A 21,515-nucleotide genomic window follows, 5' to 3' on the forward strand; every position below is an offset into this window, starting at 1 on the left:
TGTAGGTAATTCCCTTGTCAGCTGTTTAGATTCTGTAATAATGTATATACAGATGTACTGTATATGCCTTTTTTTTTTTTTACAGGCGACAAAACAGAAATTTTCTGCCCGACATGCCATCAGTTTCCTTATTGAATGTTATCGTAAGGAAGGTCTTTTTAGTTTTTGGCGTGGCAACTCTGCCACCATGGCTCGCATTATTCCCTATGCAGCAATTCAGTTTACATCCCATGAACAGTTCAAGATTCTCCTGAGAATTGATGAACCTAATAGAGAGTAAGTAAGAGTGCTGATTTTTTCAGTTCTAAATATTAAAAAGCTTCTTGTTTTTTACATGATGACAGTCAAAGTATTGTTTAGTTAAATGTTGATTATCAGATTCCTATAGAGGTGTGTGTGTGTGGGTGTGTGTGTCAACACATTGAATAAGTGAATGAAATGCCGATCACCAGATGCCTGTAATCAAACTATGATAAGGTCAGGTAGTCTGTAATACAGAAAGGGATATAGACTATATTTCTTATTTCTTACAATTTTTGCCATTGGAACTTGAACAAGGATGAAATTCCCATTTTAGATATTCAATTCTGCTTCCTGTTGGCCCTGTGTCTTGTTTTTATTCATTTAGCTGTTCCTCTACCTATGCTAAAAAGAGTGATATACTCACCAACATTCTGTATCCTCCTATACTAGTCTATACTGTACTTAATTTTCTGGCAGTTCCAAATCTTGGTGAAGGACTTGGTGTTCAGTCCTATTGCAAGTAAAGAAAGCTTTTTGTAACAGAAGTTGCTGTTGTTTTTATAACAAAAGGTTACTTACAATGTCCTGCACTTGAAAGTATATAAATTATTTGGTCCCTGAAAATTTTAGTTTTACTGTAGACCATATAAATCAAGACCAGGTATTGAAGCACTTTACTTCAAAATTATCATCCAATAATTTTATGGTAGTGAGATAACTTTCATGTAATTTACTAAAACCATGTTTATATTGTGCAAAGTAATGAATAATGATGGATACAAACATTCATCATTAATAATTATTATAATTATATTAGTGTAGTTATTAACAGGATTGAAAAATATCTACAAAAAGTTGATTATGACAATGATGATACAATTGAAGCCCAGTGTTAGGATAACTAATTATTTTAACAAGATAAATCATTATGAAGTAAAAATGTTATTAAGAATGAGTATATGTTATGGTTCTTGCACAATCTAGCCCCAGAACATAGAGAATGCATTAATATAGGCAAATGGTATTGTGTGGTTACCCTAATTTTAAGTCTTAGAAATTGTGATTAAGTTATTGGAGCTTTTATGTACCAATAAAATTATTTTCTACTGAAAATCCATTACGCCCCTTGTAGAGTTGAAAATATGACTCAGAATTTCAGTTAGACTGCCACACTTGATAACATTAATCACATTTTAATTATGTGACTGTTCTGCCCTTTTTCTGTTATAGTGATACAGTATTTTTTCCCTTTATACACTGTTTAATCTACTGCCATTGCCATTGTTGAAAGAATGATCCCACGTATTAATGGTTCTGCTAAAGTAGATCATATCTACCAGGATTTTTTGTCAATTTCAGAAGATGAGTTGTCTAAACATTACCACTTCGTTACTGTTTTAAAAGTTATTTAACAGTAATACAGAGATTTTACTCCTCAAAATCACATAAATGAATAACAGGTTGTATCATGGTTTTGACCTTTCAAGAGATTAAATAGGGAATTGAAATCTAGTTTTAATTTATATACATTACATTTAGTCTGTAGGGATTATTAATACTGTGTGTTGTAAGATGAAAGCAATAAGCATGTCATGAAGGTACTGCTGTACTGTGTGTACATAGGTGATACAATTCTTGTAAAGGACGATGAATTTTACAATTCAACATCAATCATTTTTCAGAATGGACATTTTCCTTTCAGCAAAATTGTGAACATGATGTGTATCAATTATTGACAAAAGTAATATCATGTATATCCTACATTCACTTTTACTTGTTTGCTGTGTAAATGAAAGTATAATAAATATATAAGCACAGGCATATGTTTACGTTGCTTTACAGCTGAAAGCTAAGTTACAAGCATGTTACAATAAATTGGGGCTCAAAGTCGTGCAAAGTATTGTTTGGATGTGTATGCTGTTTGTGATAACAAGAAGCGACTGTATGTGCTTTTATTTTCTATTATTTACTGTTGCAGAACACCGAAGTACTACAGATTCCTAGCTGGATCTTTAGCTGGTGTAACCTCTCAGTTTTTGACATATCCATTGGATATGGCTCGGGCAAGGATGGCTGTAACCCACAAGGATACTTACTCTTCATTAATTCAGGTATTTAAAATTTCAGGAGTGATTTGAATAGGCACATCTACTTGAAGAAAAAAAAAGGCATATCTATTTGAAAAAAATTATAATTATAAAAGTATTTTTAGTAATTGATTTTTTTAATTTGTGCAAGATCACTTAGCATTTGAGAGAGCCATTTACCAGTATTTCACAGATACAAGTAGCAGTTAAGACAAAAATAATGTAAGAGTTTGAAGCTGTTTTAATACATGTGTTTGTCAAGATCTTATATTTGTAAATTGAGAGATTATGCTTATGGCACATTAAGAGAACAATTTGTCAGATTTTCAAAGACTATAAAGTGTCATACAGAGAAACCAGTTCATTTAGATGGAAGAAACGGTTACCAGATCTCAAAATTCCATTAGCATTGTCAACAAACTTAATGTGCAGTTGCTAAAAGGAACTGATTTATAGGAGAAAAAGAAACTGGTGTACCAGCAAATATGAGTAAAATGAGTCACACAAGTAATTGTCTAAAGAATTGCATTACTGAGTTTTAAGTAAATGGGAAAACATTTAGGGACTTTTTGTTTGAATGGCAACCTCCATTGGAGTTTGTCAATCAGTATGGTTTTCTGCACTACCAATTAGTAATAGCATCATGTAACTATGGGTTTTATTTTCGGGGGAGACTTGTATGTTAGGGATATTATTGTATTTTTTGCCTCAGAGACTGGTTTGCAAATGCATTTCTAGCATCATGTAACTGTGGGTTGCATTTTTGGGGGAGACTTGTTTGTTAAGGATTTTATTGTATTTTTGCCTCAGAGACTGGTTTGCAAATACATTTCTTACTTAAAGATGTATTTCATACTTGTGGGTGTACCCCACATATCAGTTTTATCTTACTATAGGAACTTGCTTATAATGAGAATACTGTGTACTGTATGGAGAATGTAATGCCTGTATGTTGCAATGGTTCAAGTTAATTATGTTTCTTTGTACAGTATGATTGCTTAGTTATCCAAAACGTATTACAGAAACCAAGCCAACTCAAGCCCAGCTAGTGTACTGTTGGAATTTCATGCTGTATTTAATAGTTATATTATTGGTTAGTGAGAGGAACTTTTAAACTTGAGTTGCATTGGTAACGTACTTTGTATTTTAGGTTTTTGCCAAGATTTGGAAGAATGAAGGGCCATTAACCTTATACAGAGGGTTAACTCCAACGTTACTTGGTGTGATACCTTATGCTGGGACAAGTTTTGGCATCTATGAAACTTTAAAACATTATCATAGTTGTGAGTATAATTTCACAATTTGTTGAAATTTTTCAGTTGTTTGATGTTGCACATCATTGGCTTACAAATCTGTTCTATCAAGATTACACTTACTGAAATGAATGGTAAAACATCTTTTTCAGCTATGTCAGATAGAGATAAACCAAACCCGTTAGAGAGGATGATGTTTGGAGCGGTCGCAGGGTTGGTAGGCCAGTCTTCCTCCTATCCACTGGATATTGTTCGTAGAAGAATGCAGACAGCAAATGTAACTGGTAATGGCAACTCGTACAAGACTATAATAGGCACTCTTACCAAGGTTTACAGGTAAGTCAGTATTAAATATTGATTTTAATATTATAGTCTTTAGTACAGATAAAAGAACAATAATAAGCCTAAATCTAATTGGATTTTTATGAAATTTTTGTATGGTATGAAGAAAAGTTTTATTAAAAGGACTTAATTTCAAATATATTATTAGACTCAATTACTGAGGTCTGTCTTATGGAACCCTGGGGGGACCATGAGAGTGTAACTCCTTTGACGACGAACAGTGGCTATGCTATAAAAAGAATATACATATACAGTGAGTGCCCTTTCTCCCAAGGAAAGATTCTTCGTCTCCAGTGGTGGAGTTGAAGTGGGAGCTCCTAGAATCCACTGCTTTTAGAGTATCAGCCCAGATGTGGATTCTGCTCAGAGAGGGATGAAAACACTGCCATAGTTCTGTTGGAATGATGTACAGTATTCTCCTTCTTCTGTACTCCTATTGCTACCTATCTCATAGAGACAGCTTAAAAATAGGCTCTTTCACCATTAAAACTTGCTGCCAAAAGCATGTGGCATATTTCACACATGTCCAGCCAACAACCAAATTCTCCTTTATTCCTTCTGGGGCTGGCTAATGGCAGGTAATTATGAGCCATTTCCACAGGCGAAAAGCAGACTGAGCAAATTGCTGTGGTGCAGGTAATGTGTAGGTCTGTGTAATAGTAGCCCAATAATGATAAAATCTATCTAGTGTTAGTTACCTATATCACTGTATAGGCTTGCAAAGACTTCAAATTAACCCAGGCTTACATGGCCACAAGTACATGTCCATAGTATGATGTAAGAAAACATGATCAGTGGGTCATATTTAAAAAATAGAAGTAATGGATTAAAATATTAATTCATAATTACTACAATAATATTGCCTTAAAGGATTTATTCACAAATTCTTCTTAACTGAATTCAGACAAAGCTAAATGGATATCCATACTGTATATTTTTACACATTTCATAACCTATGATTACCTGGTCTATTCCCAAGCCTAGGTAAAGGTTATGTAGCCTCTAGGCTACATTAGTTGGTACATAAATAAAAAAAATAATGATTGGAATAATCTTACCAAAAATATATAAAATCAGTATCTCTAGCTTTTAAAATGTTTGGCAAAGCTCACCATTACGAAAAAGTACTTTTGTATTCCTTTAGGAAAAAGACAAACGTCACGCCAATTTCTCAACACCAGTGGCATCATCACAGGCGGAGTAATGCCCGTTTGAAGTAGATACGCTTGATTGTATTCCTTTTGCATTGGCAAGAACCCCCATATATGTGTTTGTACCAACTGGATGGCGGGGATTCCTCCCCTATCAGCGGTAGCCAACTACCAATATCCACCTTGTTTCTAGTTAAACATCCAGCTCGAGCTGCACTGAAAGTAAATCCCCTATGTAAAGACCTCAGGTTTTTATGTTAGGAAAAATACAAATTACTTAAAAATTTGTCATTTTGATTATAAGATACTACAAAAGAAACGCTGGCCTTTAGTAAACACCAAGGCTCATAAGTCAAGCACAATTGGGAACTACGCTTGTGTCTGTGTTTCATAAACAAGACATTAGGCTAACCCAATTTACCCTTTCGGTAACCTCAAATTATCTATAGGTTAAAAAGGTCATTGCATAATACGTTTCAATAACAAAATTGTGTAATAATATTGCCTTAATACTAATTATCACTTGTCAAACAAGAAAAACAGCACAGCAATTACAGCATAGCCTAGCGATCTACTTCTAACTTCTTGCCTTGCAAGAGGCCTACTGGCTCCCAATTTAAACCAATATAAGCCCACCTGTTAAAATTTCAAGGAATTAAAACTTTTCACTGGGTCTTAAAACGAAGTACAGTATACTATACTTTGCTTGACTGGAGTTATCATTCTGTACAAAAAAGCATAGTTGATCACAATTTCAGGTTCACAACCTTGGGAGAAGTGAACTCATGGACAGACCAGAGTGTAATGAAAATGGCCGCTGACTTAAGTTGTTGTCACATCAGTGCGGTTGAGACGTAGTGAAAACTGAGGCAGTCATTGTAGGACAGGAGATAGCGCCCTCCTGTCACGAGTCCTTCATATTCTATCTATGTGCCAACAAGAACTAGATTAGATATAGATATAATATATGTATGTAATATAAATAGTTTTAATAAGGTAAACTGAAGGTACAAAAAATAACAATTAACAAGAAAAAACTTGTAAGCATCAAAATATACAAGCCACAGGTGTTGAAGTTAGTGGTGAAGACAGATTCCCATTCTATGAGCCCAGGCTGCTACAGAGGCAAAGACCTTATGAAGAACTTTCTCATGAATCTGCTCACAAAGTCTACCATCTCCATCTTGAAGTGGGTGTGATTCAACAAAACTACAGTCAAATGTAGAAGCCTGATGTCTTTAATTGAACCTCCCTCCTGGCTCACCTCTTCAACGCCAGCTAGCCCTCCTCATCCACGACAGTGACTTCTCTACCAGCAGTGGGTAGAGGGGTGGAATTGTCTCTAGGAAACATAGGCAATAACCTGTCACTGGACCTTCAGCTCCTAGAGTTTGTCCCCAATGGACTCCCAGGTCTCCTACTGCTGCAGACAACTCACGAATACTGCCCTCACCTCCAGCTCCTCAGTTGTGGTGGAAGGACATCCTAGACTTAAGCTGCTGGATGAATCTGCTGCTTGTATATGGTGAGAAAATTCTCAGCTAGATGGTGCTACTTAGTTGGTGTGGGTAATAAGCCTTTAGCTCTCCTGCTGAGAAGGCCTTGCTCTGGAGATACACTTTCTCCATTGTGAGCTGTTAGCTGTTGACACTGAAGAGTGAAAGGGCTTCCTGTCAAAAGTGACGCCTCTCTTGGCTGCGTTAGTTAGCTTCTCTCCCGGTTATCATACAAGCTTCTCTGGGAAGAGGAAGGAATCTACGGGGTTCAAGGTCCCAAGCTCCCAAAGGTTGGACAAGTCTAAATCCCATGCCCCTCATGGCCTTCCCTCATCATCATGTTGGCTAAGAGGTACAATGGAGGCCTTTCCTAATGAACAGACCATCCTCCTACCTTCTCAGTGGGTATTTGTATGCTAGAAGAGAGCTTGTCCTGCCAAAAACCCACTCATGCCAGTTAAGGAGTGAAATTGATTATGTGTGGAAATGTTTAAAGGTCTCCCACTTCAGAGGGAAGTGACTGCTCTCAGTGGAAAAATACCCCGGAACACAGTGGATGATCACCTCCGTGGCTGTCAAGGGTTTCCTGGGCTGAGCATTCAAGCCCTGTACTTTGCAGAATTTCCTTAACTTCTGGTGTAGTAAGTAGGCCAAATGAGGGGATCCTGTAGTTCATTCACACCCCCTTATAGAACCCCTGCCCTTCATTCTTGACACAATGTCCCCAAAGATTGTTGAGAGTGATTTTGCTTAGGTAAGGCCAAAGCCTTTACCGTTAAGCCTTTCTCCTCTTGCTGAAATTCATCCACTTGCATTTCTTATCTGATTCCTCTGCCAGTACCATCAGGTCTCAGAGAGTTGAATCTTGTCTTCTTGCTTTGGATCTGGTCTTGCTCAATTGAAGTTTTTGGTGTCAAACACTCTTTTGGGGCTGAGACTGTTGAGGTTGAAGTGGTGGAAGTACTTTTCAGTGGAGGTAAAGCAGGTCTGCCATATGTATATTTATGCCTCTACCTTTTTGGCTGCACCTGTTTTCTGCATGGCAAAACACACTCCAAGATCATTTCTTGCTGTGAGGTACTTTGTCTGTCTGAAGAGTCACTTCCAATAGGGCTGCTGGGGCTTGCAGGTTTTCTCGCCTTGACATACAGATGAAGGGGATTTAAAGAAAAAAAAAAAAAAAGAGGGTTGTCTAATACTTTTTCCAGAATACTCCCACAAAAATTAGGGTGTGCTGAGTGTGGTAGAAAATTTAGTAAATATTGCATGTAGTAGACAAATAAATTCAGCATTTTAAAAAAATCCATTTTTTCTGAAGCATATGCCACTTTATTTCTAATTTCAGGGAAGAGGGTCTTCGCAATGGTCTGTACAAAGGTCTGTCTATGAACTGGATAAAAGGACCTATTGCTGTGGGAATCAGCTTTGCAACCTTTGATACATTGAAATTACATTTAGAATATTTTTTCAGTAACAGATAGCATTCTAACCATGGAATGCCATTTCTGAATGTGATTGGTAAATATGTCCAGTAGAGTAACGTAAGTGATGTTGATGTTTTGTGAAATTTTAAAGTACACAGATGTGAAAAAATATGTAAAGTGTTCACTTTAAAATATTTTAGGCCTTACTATGTCTTTGCATGATTAGCAAGCGCTCATTGTTATGAGATGGGAGCAATGGTAAAACTAATGGTATCCATTCGTGCTATATTAGAGGTACTACATATTGTTAGACAAGTAAATGCTCTTTGTAGCCTGTTTTATAGCTTAGAATGTATTTTTACCAGAGTAATACGTAGGCTTTCTGAAATATGGTGTGAAGGGGCATTAAAATGGTATACGTGCACCAATAGAAGACAGGATTAGTTTTGTTTATAGAAGTGGATGTTGTACTGTACAACAATAAATTACTTGATCTTAGTCATCAGAAATGGGAAAATGCACCTGTATAAAAAAAGATAATGGTCAAAATAAGTTGCTAAACATACAGCAGGGACTTTGTTACTTCCTTACTGAAACATAATGAAGTAGGTCTATAGGATTCTGTTCATTCAGATTTCCTGTTATCTTGCTGAGTTTGTGACATGAAGAAATAGGGCGAGACAGAATTTCTCTTATAACCACTTACTTTATAATATGTAAATAAGTAAAGTAACATGTTTTAGTAGGTAAATATTAACTACCACCTTTATTATAAAGTATTATGTTGTCAGAAAAAAATTTATTTTAGCAGCAGCGACAGAATATTTGATAGCTCTTTGTCCCTCAAAATGATATACAGTAAGTATTTTTGGAAAGAATATAAGCACAAATTTTCACAAATGTACTTCTATAGAGTTTAATCATACCTTAAATCAGTCCCGTTACATCATATCCCTTTGCTTGATTCTGTCCATAGCAGTCACTGACAAATAGAAACCTTAAAAGAGACCAAGTTAAAATAATATTTGACATTCAAAATGGATTACAAGTGGTATCATATTTATATTATTGAGTACACAAGAGGGTTTGGAGGACACTCTTAGGTACAGCTAGATGCAAATATTATTGCAATTAATTTATACAAATCCCATTCAGTTGTAAATACAAAGAGCAATTCTGTAAGAGTTGGCAAGAATAGAGATAAGAATGAAATTATAATACAGGATTAATTTACTGAAATACTAATTATGAATATCACATCCAAGGTGAGAATATGTATATTTGTCTATTTGAAATACTTTTTAAACATTGCTCTAAAAGTTAACAAGCTTATGAAATATTTTCATGATACAGTAATGGTTTTGACCCATGTCTCCAGAGCACAATTGTATCAGTGAATCCTTTAGTAGATCACAATTTTCACATGAAAAGTATCATACTTTCTAAGTTTAAACTAATGAATAATGCATTTTGGGCTTGACCTATTTTGTGTAGCAAATTCTGCACTCCATTTCTTTCTGTTGCTAATAAGATTCAATTTAAGAACATCTTTATTGAATATTCAGTATGGCAGCAATCTTAACTGCAGTCATAAATGGGTTGTACCATGTGTGTTATAGTGTCCACAACTTAGAATTGTAGTGAACTTTATTTTTCTTGTTGTATGACGAGTATTTGGCTGAGAATGTTCATTGTATGATTACGAAATTTGAATGTTTGTGAACGTGCAATGAAGTGTGTACAGAAACATATTAATGTAGAGAAGAAAGTATGAGATGTTACTTAGCATTCTTAAGAACAGATTTAACATCCAAGTGTTAATGAGTAATACGAAATGCTTAGTAATTTACTATCATGAACCATTTCATCATATTTGCCTTATACTGTAACAGTTTGATTCTCGGTGTAACTACAGTACAGATATTTAGTATTTATCTGTTGATGAAAAGTATATTTTTTTCTGTGGAAAAAATATTCAAAATTCCTAGAACACACTGGGTTCATTTTCTGATAGAAAGCCAATTAAGAATTATTTTTTAAAGAATTATAAACATTCAATATGCATCACATAGCAACAGTTGCCTCAAACATAATAAAATAAAAGTACAGTAATGTCATTTGAGACTCGCAGGGAACACTCATGGGATTTGTTATTAAATAATAATTAGAACTGGAGCAAGTTTAAAAAGTTGTTCAAGTAGGTGGGAAGAGATCAGAGGGAACAGATAAAAAGTAAAAGGAAGGAAGCAGTGCAGCTGAGACCATAGGGATGCTGTAAAGTACCTTGAGTACCATTTACACAGTGCCATGCAAAGCACACTCATGTTTTACTTCTGCGAAGGAATTCCGAGATAAATATTATTGAATCAAACCTCGTGGCTTGAAAAGTTAAATGTTTGTTATAATACAGCTATATTGAGATTTAGTTTCTTTACATCATGTATGGTTGCAGAACATTTTGTAATCTACATCATGTATGTTGAATGTTCTATGAATGTATGAAAACTGGGAAATGCATCAATACCATGGAATGGTACAATCACAAAAGTGTGATTTGAATAGTCATCAGAAAAATTAAGATGTCAGGTATTGAAATGACAATCTCAAAAAGACAAATTCTTTAAGCTGTTTAACTTTGAATGGTTTCTTTACTCTTGCCTTTTTCTCGAAGTTATTTTGAGGGAGATTTGGACCATAGGGTTTCTAGTATTATGCGTTGGTCCATCCTTAGTCTTACTCAAGATGTCCTGCCAGTCTTACTCAAGATGCCCTGCCCCAGATGTGGGGGTTTTGCTGTGTGAAACATGATTGGCTGTGAAGAATTGCTGGTGAATAATCCTTATAGAAGCACCTATGTTTTGTTTTTTCAAATAACTTTCTGGCTTTACTTCAGGTTATTTATAAAATCTTACCCAAGCAGGGAAAATAAATCTTGTACAAAAATTTAGCCATACCCAAAATATCTATATGAGAGTTCAGAATGTTAGCTTATTGTGGGTTGGATAAGATATCAGTATATAGCTATTATAATCCTACATCATCAAATGTGATGTTGATTCTTTTTAAATATGATAACAGTTCACATCCACTGCAAATCTAAAAAATAACACAGTATTTTTATAAATTTCAAAAAATTTAATAATTAGTCTGATTTACCAGAGAACAATGAAAAGTATGTGGCAGAAAACAATATAGCAGAGTGTATTATGCAAGGCCCAATGCAAGCATCACCCACCTACTCATTGTATTTCAGCAAGCATAGATCAAGACTAGGTGAAATTAATTTGTGCAGTGTGCAAAGATGAGTAGTTAACTCATTTTTGCTCCAAATGTTAGCCAAGCTACACAATACTTTATGGTTCACTATAATAACAAATCCTAAAATATGTACTAAATAATCAGGATAGACACTAACTTTTAGGAAGTTTTTCAAACTGGTAACTGTCAATCAAATAACATTGAAAAGTTTTTTTCCTGGAAAAAACTTGCAGGAAGGTTGATGTGAGTCTAACATATAGAATAATTCAGGTGAATTTTTATACTAGATAATCATAAAATAAATTTTTAATTCAGGAAACTAACCATTTTGAAATGAAAGCTTATATCTTGAAACAAGAATACAGTTTCATAATAGCTGCAAATTATAACACAGATCAATTTTCCTTTGAATCAAAAACAAATTCTTGCCTCACTAACCTGAGGCTACCATTGATTTTGATCCAAGCAGAAGTACAGCCAGCCCTTTACTGCTGTGAAATACAGTTTACACAAAGAAAACAATCCCTAAATGTTTCAAAAAACATCATGCTCATACAAAGGTTATCAAGAGAGGTAGTAATGGTTTTGACGAGTGTTGGAAAAGAGAATGATATAAATACTGTAATTTGAAAAGTAAAATGTAAAACAATAAAGTTTACATAATACCATTATTATAATGAAGCAAATATTCATCTAATAAATTGGGACCAAATTCCTTTTAGAGTAATAAATTGTGACCAAATTTCTTTTAGAGTAAAACTAAACAATAATTGATTACATTAGCATACAATATCCAGTGGCATAAGAATTTTGCGCTCTTATTGATGTGGTGTGGGATATCACGATTTTTAAACCTTGGATTTAGCCCTGGTAACCGACAGCATTATTTAAAGTTTTTTAAATAGAAATGGCAAGATTAAACTTGTATAGCAAAAAGTGCAATAAAATCAGGTGTACCAACAACAAATTAGCCACTGTTCACTACTGTAACCTGTTCTGTGTTTATAAAACCAGAATGTACATATTATTGGCTGGTGACAAACTACCAGAAGTATTGAGTTGAAATTGTTTGAAAACTTTGCAGTTATTGCAATTCCATTACAGTATATTCAATATTTGTACAACATTAACACTGTAATATTTTGTAAATTCACTAATATCCATCCTGAAAGCAAGGATATTTTGTCAGTTCAGCAAGATGCTTTTCTTCTATTACCCATTTAAAGCATCCCTTTGTACTGAAACTGTAGGATAAATTCATTTTGTTTGGCGTATTCTGATGTCCCCAGTTATGTCTCGAACAAAGGTTTTATCTTGATGAGCTTAGGAGGAATACTTGCCTGCAAAGTATGAAAAGTATATCCTTATCAGCAAATAAACCCACATTCAACATTCCTGAAAAATGTTGCTTTTAATAAAATTCAAAGTTTGTTAGTACATCACTTATCTGGGCTGCTATAAAGTTCCTTGTCTTTAACCAAATCTTTTCAAAGTTTTTGCACAATAATCATTCTGGAACAGTATGAGTAAACCTCCATTCTTGAATTTGCTTTAAGTCAAAATTACTTTTTTTTCCAAAATGTATGTGTTTATATAAACTATACATCATTTCTATATAATATTTACATTGTGTTCAGGGATACTATTTACACATTTACTTTGGAGAAAAAGTTTTAATTTTGATGGAAAGAAATGTATTTGGTGCTATTGTAGCAGAATTTGAGGTTACTTCTTGTGCGTCTAATATTTTTGTAGTGTTTTGTATGTAACAAAACTTGGAACATTTTATCTATGCTGCTTTTTTCATTCAGTAGAAAACTTGCATGGCTCCTCACTGTTAAGCATTGACAAAATGCAGTACAGTAACCATGTCAGAGTTCAAGGTATTTAACTGTCAATTAGTTAATCTGTATGCATGAAATAAACTTGAGATAGAAGATACAGTAAATCAAAACTTGAGGGAAGTTGCAATAAAAACATTTGTTGACAAAGCTAAGCATTATTTAAATGTTAAATGTAAACCTGTTGAGTTTACATTTGTTACACAAAAGTAGCTCTAATTTTATTTGTAACCTTGTACTGTAAGTAGGAGGATTGGAGAATATGGCACGTACTCTGTTGTTTCTACATTCAACTAAAATTTATAACTCACAGGACTGATCTAGGTTTGCTCTTAATATATATCTTATTCAAGAAATTACAACCACTTAAAAACTTAAGGATTTGGAATACATGACAGGATTTCTCTAAAGAGTTTGTTGACAGAACACAAACTGACAGATTATATTTTATTTTTTGCGAATGCCCAGTTTTCAAATAACAAGGAATATAAAGTTTTCAGAGCAAATCCCTAAGAGATCTTGTCAGAATCTTCAGCATTTTCAGCTGACCCAGTCATCACATTTTTAAGTTTTAATTTATTAAGTTAAGATCTAATACATTTATTAAGAACAAACTTTTTAGGCCAGCTGTGTGAGAGTTAATGTTAACTCACTGGGCTAGTTAAACTACTTACATATTAAGTTGAATTGGGAGAAGGCACATATTAAGTTGAATTAGGAGGCCTCGTATCCTCGCTATTAATATTATTTTTATGGCACCTACTTCAAATGTAAGATTGTAGCTTACGTTTCACTCAGTCCAGGAATCTTGATTTTTGGCACTTAAAGGTAAATGTCTGATTATAATAGAGGGAACCTGCTATATTACTGAGACCATAATTATGAATTTTGTGGTACAATAGGGCAAACTTAGTTTTATTTGTAATAAACATGAATCTGTTTCCAGTCATAATGTGTTACATATAACAAACACCATGCTACAGGATTTCCCCACGTGCACATAGAAGGGTTAGTATTGAGATATTGTGATCTGTAAACTTGAAAAAGTATATGTGGAGTAGAATGCATCTTTGGTCATCCCACTTTTTGCTTCAGATTGCTTTCCTCAGAAAACAGTGTCCTCTATTTATTTTTATTTCTTCAGCTTTATAAAACTTTTTAATAATACATCGGGTAATAAATGGAAATCTGAGCATCCCCCAGCATATATTTAATGGCATAGCTGAAAATTTCTACTCATAATAGGGCTGGCCCTAAGGGTTTTTTTTAATGGTCTCAGGGTCCAGAGCATTTTGACAGTAGGTAGTCTGATATGACAAGCCAACAAGAAATTCTATATCAAGTTAATGCATTTATCTAGAATGGATTAGGACTTTATTAGTGACTGGAAATACATAATGCTACAAATCCTATCCTAAAATTATTGCTGACTGTATTACAATACAGTGCTGACAAAATTAAGAACATCTTATATATGAAAAGTCTCTCCCTTAAATAAGCACAGGATGGTTGTCTGCTTCCTTTCTTCTGCTAAGTTTATTAAATTAATACAAATATTGTTAAGTTACTGCAGACTTTTATGTAGTGCAATAACTTATGTTAATAGATACAGGTTTGTAAATATTTCAGTTTACTTTCAAATTATGTATATATGAAATTAAATGAAATTTTGTTACAAACTGTTTAAATACCCTTACTTCAGTTACATCTGTAAATTTTTTAATAGTAATCTGTGAAGAGTTAAGCAGAGATGGAAAACTAGTTTATTTCTGAAGAATACCTAAGCAAGGTATACACCTCATGCAAGCAATTTGGAAATGCTGGGAAGTGTTGGAGAACAGAGTACTATTTCTATTTATGCATAAATGGAAACTGGACCAGAGCTGTGGACTCGGACATCATGGAAGGTTAAAAGAATGTGTTTTACTAATGTCATGACCAGGCACAAGAGCAAAAGACGCTAAGCTGGAATTGAAAGTATGAGAGGTACTTGATGCACACAAAGGGGTAATCCCTCAGTCGACCCCCGGTTTATGCGGGGGATAGGGACCACAACCACTACAATAAGTTGGAACTCCCCCTCTCAAAATGCTTGTAACTGCCTATTTTAATAGTTCAAACACCAAATAACACTTTACTAATAATATTTGTCATCTTACAACATTACTATACCCTTAAAAATATACAGCTACACGTGAACACTCCTACAACTGTTACTGTACTCTTACCAAGGCAAAAACTAATCAAGTTATCCCTTTAGTATGTATTCAGGCACGCACATTTTCTTTCATACAGTATTCAAGTCTTACCGTTTTCTGTTAACGTAGATAGCAGGTAACATTGGTACATTAAGTACTGTACCTAAATACAGTATTTAAATATGCATTGAAAAAATATACAGAAATAATGAGTTCAAGATTACATAAATCTTATGGGTATTCACCAGTGATGAATGTTGATTGATAATGATGATGAATTAGCTGTGCAGTCCAATGAATGACAATGCAGATATGACAACAGCAAAGCAGAGGAGTTACATCTGGGGGGACACCTCTTCCCCTTCTTCAGGGGTTTTGGGAGGCTTTGGAGTGTCCTTCATCTGCCCAAGAAACATGGTGCTGGGCAGCTGCTGTTGCTGCTTCTGTATGCCGACGAGGGCATTATTATAGGGCGCCATTGCCACATCAAGGGCATTTGTGAATTTTAAGAAGCATTCCATGTAAGGATCCCAAGCCAAAGCCAACTCCTGTGCCTCCTTGATTATTCTCTAAGTTGGGACAGACATTCCAAAGACAGGCCCTCGTCCCCTGAACCTGGCGTGTCTTTCTCGCTGGCGGGCTTCATCAGCTCTTCCAGATCCTGGTCCATCAGGGGGGTCAGAGTGGGCATCAACAAGGGTACAGACTTCATCCTCAATGTCATCAAAGGCCTCTCCACCAAGCATCCTCGCCAATTGAACTGCCTTATTAATGACCAAATGTTGAATTTCTTCATGAGAAAAAGGATTTTGACAAAGGAAAAATCTATTTCTGGGGGGGGGGCCGTGTCACCCGGTGAAATAATCCATTCAGCACTTATTTCTAGGTAATTCCGTTGCTAGATACCAGAGAAAGCTAAATGTAAAGCTGGGGTTACTACCCCCAGAGCGAGCTCCAAGAAATGGAGTCGTATATGGTAAAGGGTGAGATTGTCACAATCACGGGACCGTCCTATAAAGATTCCCAATGTCAAAAGTCCCAACGAGAGAGGTGCCAATACAAGCCCATGCACTACTCGCGGACTGTACACAAGGCAACACTAGTTGCATTCCATGTTAGCACCCACCCCACTAGAATGATGTTTACCATGGGAGGGAGAGAATGAAAACAGGGGTGGGTCACCGGGTGACATGGGCCCCCCCCAGAAATAGATTTTTCCTTTGTCAAAATCCTTTTTCTGGTTCGGGGACCCGTGTCAGCCGGTGAAATAATAACAGAGAAATAAATATCATAGAGACGTTGAAAACTAGGGGAGAATTCCACCCTGAACATTAGTAAGGTCCTCGAAATTCATGTAATGAAAATAATGTAAGTGGCCACCGTCTAAGATCATGAGCTTTGGAATTGAACCTGAATAGGCTTTTAAGAAAATACTTGCTGCCTAATAGCAGACCTCCGGCCACAACTTCTTCCACCACACATTATGGGTCTCCGTCTTCATGTCTTTCAATTATCGGTCGATGACGGTCAGACGTAGCAATCATGAATTTACGCCAATACTTCTTCAGCATAAATTCACTGTCAGCGTCCATTTCATTCACAAGGTGCTCGAGGGAGTTCCATGTGTAGAGTGTAGAGTGCCTTGAAGGCACGGATCACACCCTGGTCCATAGGCTGGAGGAGAGATGTGGTATTGGCAGGGAGGAACTCAAGCTGGACTCCCTCACAATAAAGATCCAGAGGGTGGCCACCAGCATTATCCATAATCAACTATACCTTGAACTCCATGCACAAGTCATTGAGATAATCCTTAACTTGAGGGATGAAGCTCTGATGGAACCAGTTAGATGTAAGGACTTTGGCAATCCAGGCCATGGGGTTGTGCACCCAAAACACAGGCGGCACATGCTTGTTCTTATTTCTGAGGACCCTGGGGTTTGCAGCCTTGTAAGTGAGGTCTTCTTTCAGCATGAAGCCAGCAGCATTGCCACACATGATGAGGGTAACCCTGTCCTTCTGGGCCTTGAACCCGGGGACTCTGTCTTAGTCCTTCATGAGGCATGTCCGTGAAGATATCTTCTAGAACAAGCCAGTCTTATCCATACTGAACACCTGTTGTGGATGGTAGCCCTTGTCCCTGATGATTTTCTTGAAGGTCTTGGGATATTTTTCAGCCACTTCCATGTCTGCTGATGCTGCTTTCCCATGCAAAGAAACATTCTTTAGTTGGAACCGCCTCTGAAAACAGTGGAACCACCCCTTGCTGGCCTGAAAACCTTGAGGAGCTGACGATGGTCCTGGTTCATCCTCTTCTTCTTCTTCTTCTTCAGCAAGTTCGTCGAAGCTTAAGAAGTCTGCTTGCTGTACATCGCCACCTTCCATAATAGTAAAAAACTGCAAGTAGAGTTGCCATGCCTTCTTGCAAATGGTGTTGGTGTTGAGGAGGGATGTTCTTCTTATGAAAGTCTGTGATCCAAAATGCCAAGGTCGACTCCATCCTCACGATGCTCTTATTACACACAGTGGAAACTGCCTTGGCACTACCATCGAAGCTAATACATACTCATGGCCTTCCTTATCTCCAGCTCTTTCTTCTTGATGTACCGGACGGTACTTTCGTTCATGCCATAATGCCAGGCTACTGTGGCATAACTTTACCTTCTTTCAACATATCTAGAAGTCTTACGTTCTCCTGGAGTGTCATGACCTTCCTCTGGTGCTTAGGCTCTTTGCCTGAAGCCTTAAAAGGAGCAGGGCATTTAGGAGGCATCTTAGGGCACGATCATAGATTAACACTGCGAACAAATGTGCAGAAAGTACACCAGTACACAGCAAAACACTCGAACAGTGGAAGGATATGCTTTGGAGTGGCAGAGATGGGCTCCCGCAGCACTTACATATACATCTCCACAAGAGAAAGTTGGGGGGTAATAAGCATCAAGGGTACAGCCAATGAGCACCTAGGAAAATGATTGGCACTCTTAGATTGCCTTTGCAAATGCCAGCCAGTAGTGTATCAAATAGCATTGTGCCTAGGTATTTCAGCTTCCCAATATGCATTTTTCTTTTGCAAGCTATGTGTTTGGAATTTCTGGGGGTGGTTTTGGGGTGAACATTTTTTAAGAGAAAAAACTTATTGATATTTTGCTGTTTACAATAATATTAATATTTAAAAATTAGTAAATAATTTTCTTTTATCAAAAAATATATTTAGTCAGGAAAATACAGTAAAATGAAAATGCCTCATTCTGAGGTAGTCCCGTTGTTCTACAATCTACCCACGTATTTTAGATATGCTCTACTATCATTCTAAAACACTTTAATATTTTTTTCAAAATCATCTTACAACACAGCAAAATATCAAAATGTAAAGTATGCCCAATACACGATGCATTAAATATCAAAGTTGTTATGCACAGTACCCTGCACTTTATACAATGCGCTAATGACCCAGCATCTCTGCCCAGCTGCCCAGTTCACTGCATAAGCCTCTACTGTTTGCATATTCTGTATCAGTGCTGACTTCGCTAATCTTTTTGAATCATGCCCTAAGATGCCTCCTAAACAGCCTGGTCCTTCTAAGGTTTCTGGCAAAGAGACTAAGTGCCAGAGGAAGGTCATGACGCTCCAGGATTTGGAAGAGCTGATGAAGTCTGCCACCTAGGGAGAAGACACGCCAGGTTCAGGGGACGAGCAGGAGGATGAGGGCCTGTCTTTGGAACATCTGTCCCGACTTAAGAGGATGACCAAGGAGCTGCGGGAGATGGATGCAGCATGGAATCCTAATACTGTATACAATGATCCACAGACTTTCATTTGTCTTGATGGGATTCTGGTGCCCTATACAAACCTCCTCCTCAGCATAAAGCAGCTGCCCATCACCATGAAGAAGGACCTCCAAAGCCTCCCAAAGCCCTGAAGAAGTGCAATTGGTGGATGAAGCACCTGAAGAAGGGGAAGACGCACCCACAGAGGAGATGTAACTCCTCTGCTTTGCTGTGCACTTATATCATATCTTCATTGTCATTCATCGGACTGCACAGCTAATTCATCATCACCTTCAATCAACATTCATCACTGGTGAGTATCCGTGTGATTTACATGTTACTTGAAAATTATTACAGTACTGTAAATCATTTTTTTATCATAAAAAATGCATATTCAGTCACAAAAATAAAATGAAAATACAGTAATTAGTGAATGCTGTACTGTGAATAATTTTTTTATCATTAAGTGTACCGTCACAAAAATGAAATGAAAATATTTTTAGTGAATATTGCTGTAAGAAAAAATCTGTGAATTAGTGAATTTTCCATGATACATTTGGAGATATGCTCCACAGAAAAATCTGCAATTAACTAAAGCCGCAAGCGCTGAACTGTGATATAGCGGCGGTCGACTGTAAATCCATATACAGTAACCTACTTTAACCACCTGGATACCAAGTTTTCAACAACTAATTTCCAGCTTGTATTGAAAATTACTCCTATGTAAAAGATGACAGTACTGTATATATTCCTGTAGGAAGAACGAAATCCAGAAAATAGAAGAAATAAAGTACCATAGAAGGATCTGAAGGTGAAATGGCAAAAAAACCCAAAGTTGTACTAAGAAGTAAGTTTACTTACTTTTACTTCCTAAGAAGTATAAAACCAAAAAGTCAATGCAGCTAGAAGCTGAAGGGACACTGGAAACACCCTTTGGTAATTCCTACAGTGCATAATGTAAGGTGCCTGGTTCTGTTATGAAAACGGAAGCATGATGACCAGTACTCATGTAGGCATTAAGAAAATGAAGAAGCCAAGAAAGTAGCCATAGCTGCAACACACACTGAGAAGATCAAGTGCAGATATTCTTATTAGTGATTACATAGCATCTCTAACACTCACTGTAATAACCAATAAATGGCAGAATATACGGAATAATGAACATGACAGTAGTAAATTAAAATATCCAGCCCAATGTGGGAATATGGGATTCGTCATATCAAAATAAATGACACAAATAATATTGATTTCTCTCAGAATTGGTCACTTGTTTGCCCCATGGACATACGAATTGCCACATGATCCAATCCCCATATCCCTGTATGTCAGGCTGTAGAATGATACTAAGCTAAACATTTCTTCTATGAATGTCCAAAATATAATCAAGAAGAAGTCATGCTTTCGAAAGAAATCAAAGAAATTCTGCCCCTTCCCATCATCTTCACTTAACCCAATCATAAGATTTTTTCAGATTTGTAATTTAATACATATCAAACTATATCATTAACAGACATACATTTTGTGTAAACCCCGTGAGAGCTAAATAAATTTGCTGTGGTCTCATTAAACTACTAAACAATATGAACTTAAATTTCGACTGGACGAGGAAAGGAAAGTTAATGTTGGCCAATCGCATCAGCCTGTACATGTCAACAAGAAATTGGTACCCAGTCCCTTTGGATATCATTACCACCACCTAACCTTACTTGATTATCAGTTTCTACAAAAGAAAATGTAGGGAGATGAGATAGTCTTCCAGGACCAAAGGACCCTTTATTAGTGCTCGCATAAGTCCAAGGAACCAGCATGTGGGAAGGAATTTAGTGCCTGAAGCAATAAAGAAGTCTGGCGCAGTGGTGACCTAAGGAAATTATGATTGCAGGTCTTGTTTTGCTTTTTCTCAAAAAGTCCAGTGGTGACCACATACTCATGCATAAATGTTGGGTCACATGGTCAATGAAAATGACTTAAAAAAGAGAGAGAGAGAGATTGTATGTATGTGTGAATAAAGGAATTAAGATTACAGGGAATGAAGGTAAAATGGGCCAAAAGATGTTTTCATCAGACTCAAATAGACACAGGTCCAAAGTACAAGGCCAGAAAGCAATTGCAGAGCAAGGGTAGCAAGCTACTCTTCAAATTCCAACAAGCATGCATAGTAAAGAGTGGGGAACATGTCTTCTCTATCTGATGGCAAAAGAAAATGTTATGTGAAGTTGGATGGGTGAGGGGTATTCCAGCTCAAACAGGAAAGTATTGGTCACCATCCACCCTCCCAATGACAAAGAGGAAAGGGCTGGTTTTGAGCATACACGTATGCATTCGTTTGTTCACCTTCCACCCAAACAGGCTAGTGTACTTTGCTGTTTATCCACTAAGCACAAGGTTGTCCACTTGGGCACACGGTCCACCTTCCCAGTGTACTTATCATATTCCTCTGGTTAGGACAACATAT

The 21,515-nt window shown here is 36.4% G+C and overlaps 2 protein-coding genes across 6 annotated transcripts in view; one reads left to right on the forward strand and one right to left on the reverse strand.

Moving 5' to 3' along the window:
- DPCoAC (dephosphocoenzyme A carrier) overlaps window positions 1-14,774 on the forward strand; it is an 86,627-nt gene extending 71,853 nt beyond the window's left edge. For all 5 annotated transcript variants that reach the window (XM_067083837.1, XM_067083838.1, XM_067083836.1 and 2 more), the window contains exons 5-9: window positions 86-276; window positions 2,222-2,354; window positions 3,481-3,613; window positions 3,736-3,919; window positions 7,918-14,774. In XM_067083837.1, coding sequence (XP_066939938.1) covers window positions 86-276; window positions 2,222-2,354; window positions 3,481-3,613; window positions 3,736-3,919; window positions 7,918-8,053 — 777 coding nt within the window. In that variant the 3' untranslated portion in view covers window positions 8,054-14,774. The remainder of the gene's footprint in view (window positions 1-85; window positions 277-2,221; window positions 2,355-3,480; window positions 3,614-3,735; window positions 3,920-7,917) is intronic.
- A 2,598-nt stretch (window positions 14,775-17,372) lies between these two features.
- On the reverse strand, window positions 17,373-17,675 carry LOC136826772 (tigger transposable element-derived protein 1-like). The gene has a single exon (XM_067084195.1). The coding sequence runs from the start codon at window positions 17,673-17,675 to the stop codon at window positions 17,373-17,375; it is 303 nt and encodes a 100-aa protein (XP_066940296.1).
- Between the last annotated feature and the right edge of the window lie 3,840 nt (window positions 17,676-21,515).

This window comes from Macrobrachium rosenbergii, chromosome 41 (assembly GCF_040412425.1).
Source record: "Macrobrachium rosenbergii isolate ZJJX-2024 chromosome 41, ASM4041242v1, whole genome shotgun sequence".
Classification (NCBI taxonomy): domain Eukaryota; kingdom Metazoa; phylum Arthropoda; class Malacostraca; order Decapoda; family Palaemonidae; genus Macrobrachium; species Macrobrachium rosenbergii.

Excerpts from the sequence above, each read along its gene's own strand:
- LOC136826772 (XM_067084195.1), bottom strand. The coding sequence starts at position 17,675 with ATGGAAGGTGGCGATGTACAGCAAGCAGACTTCTTAAGCTTCGACGAA.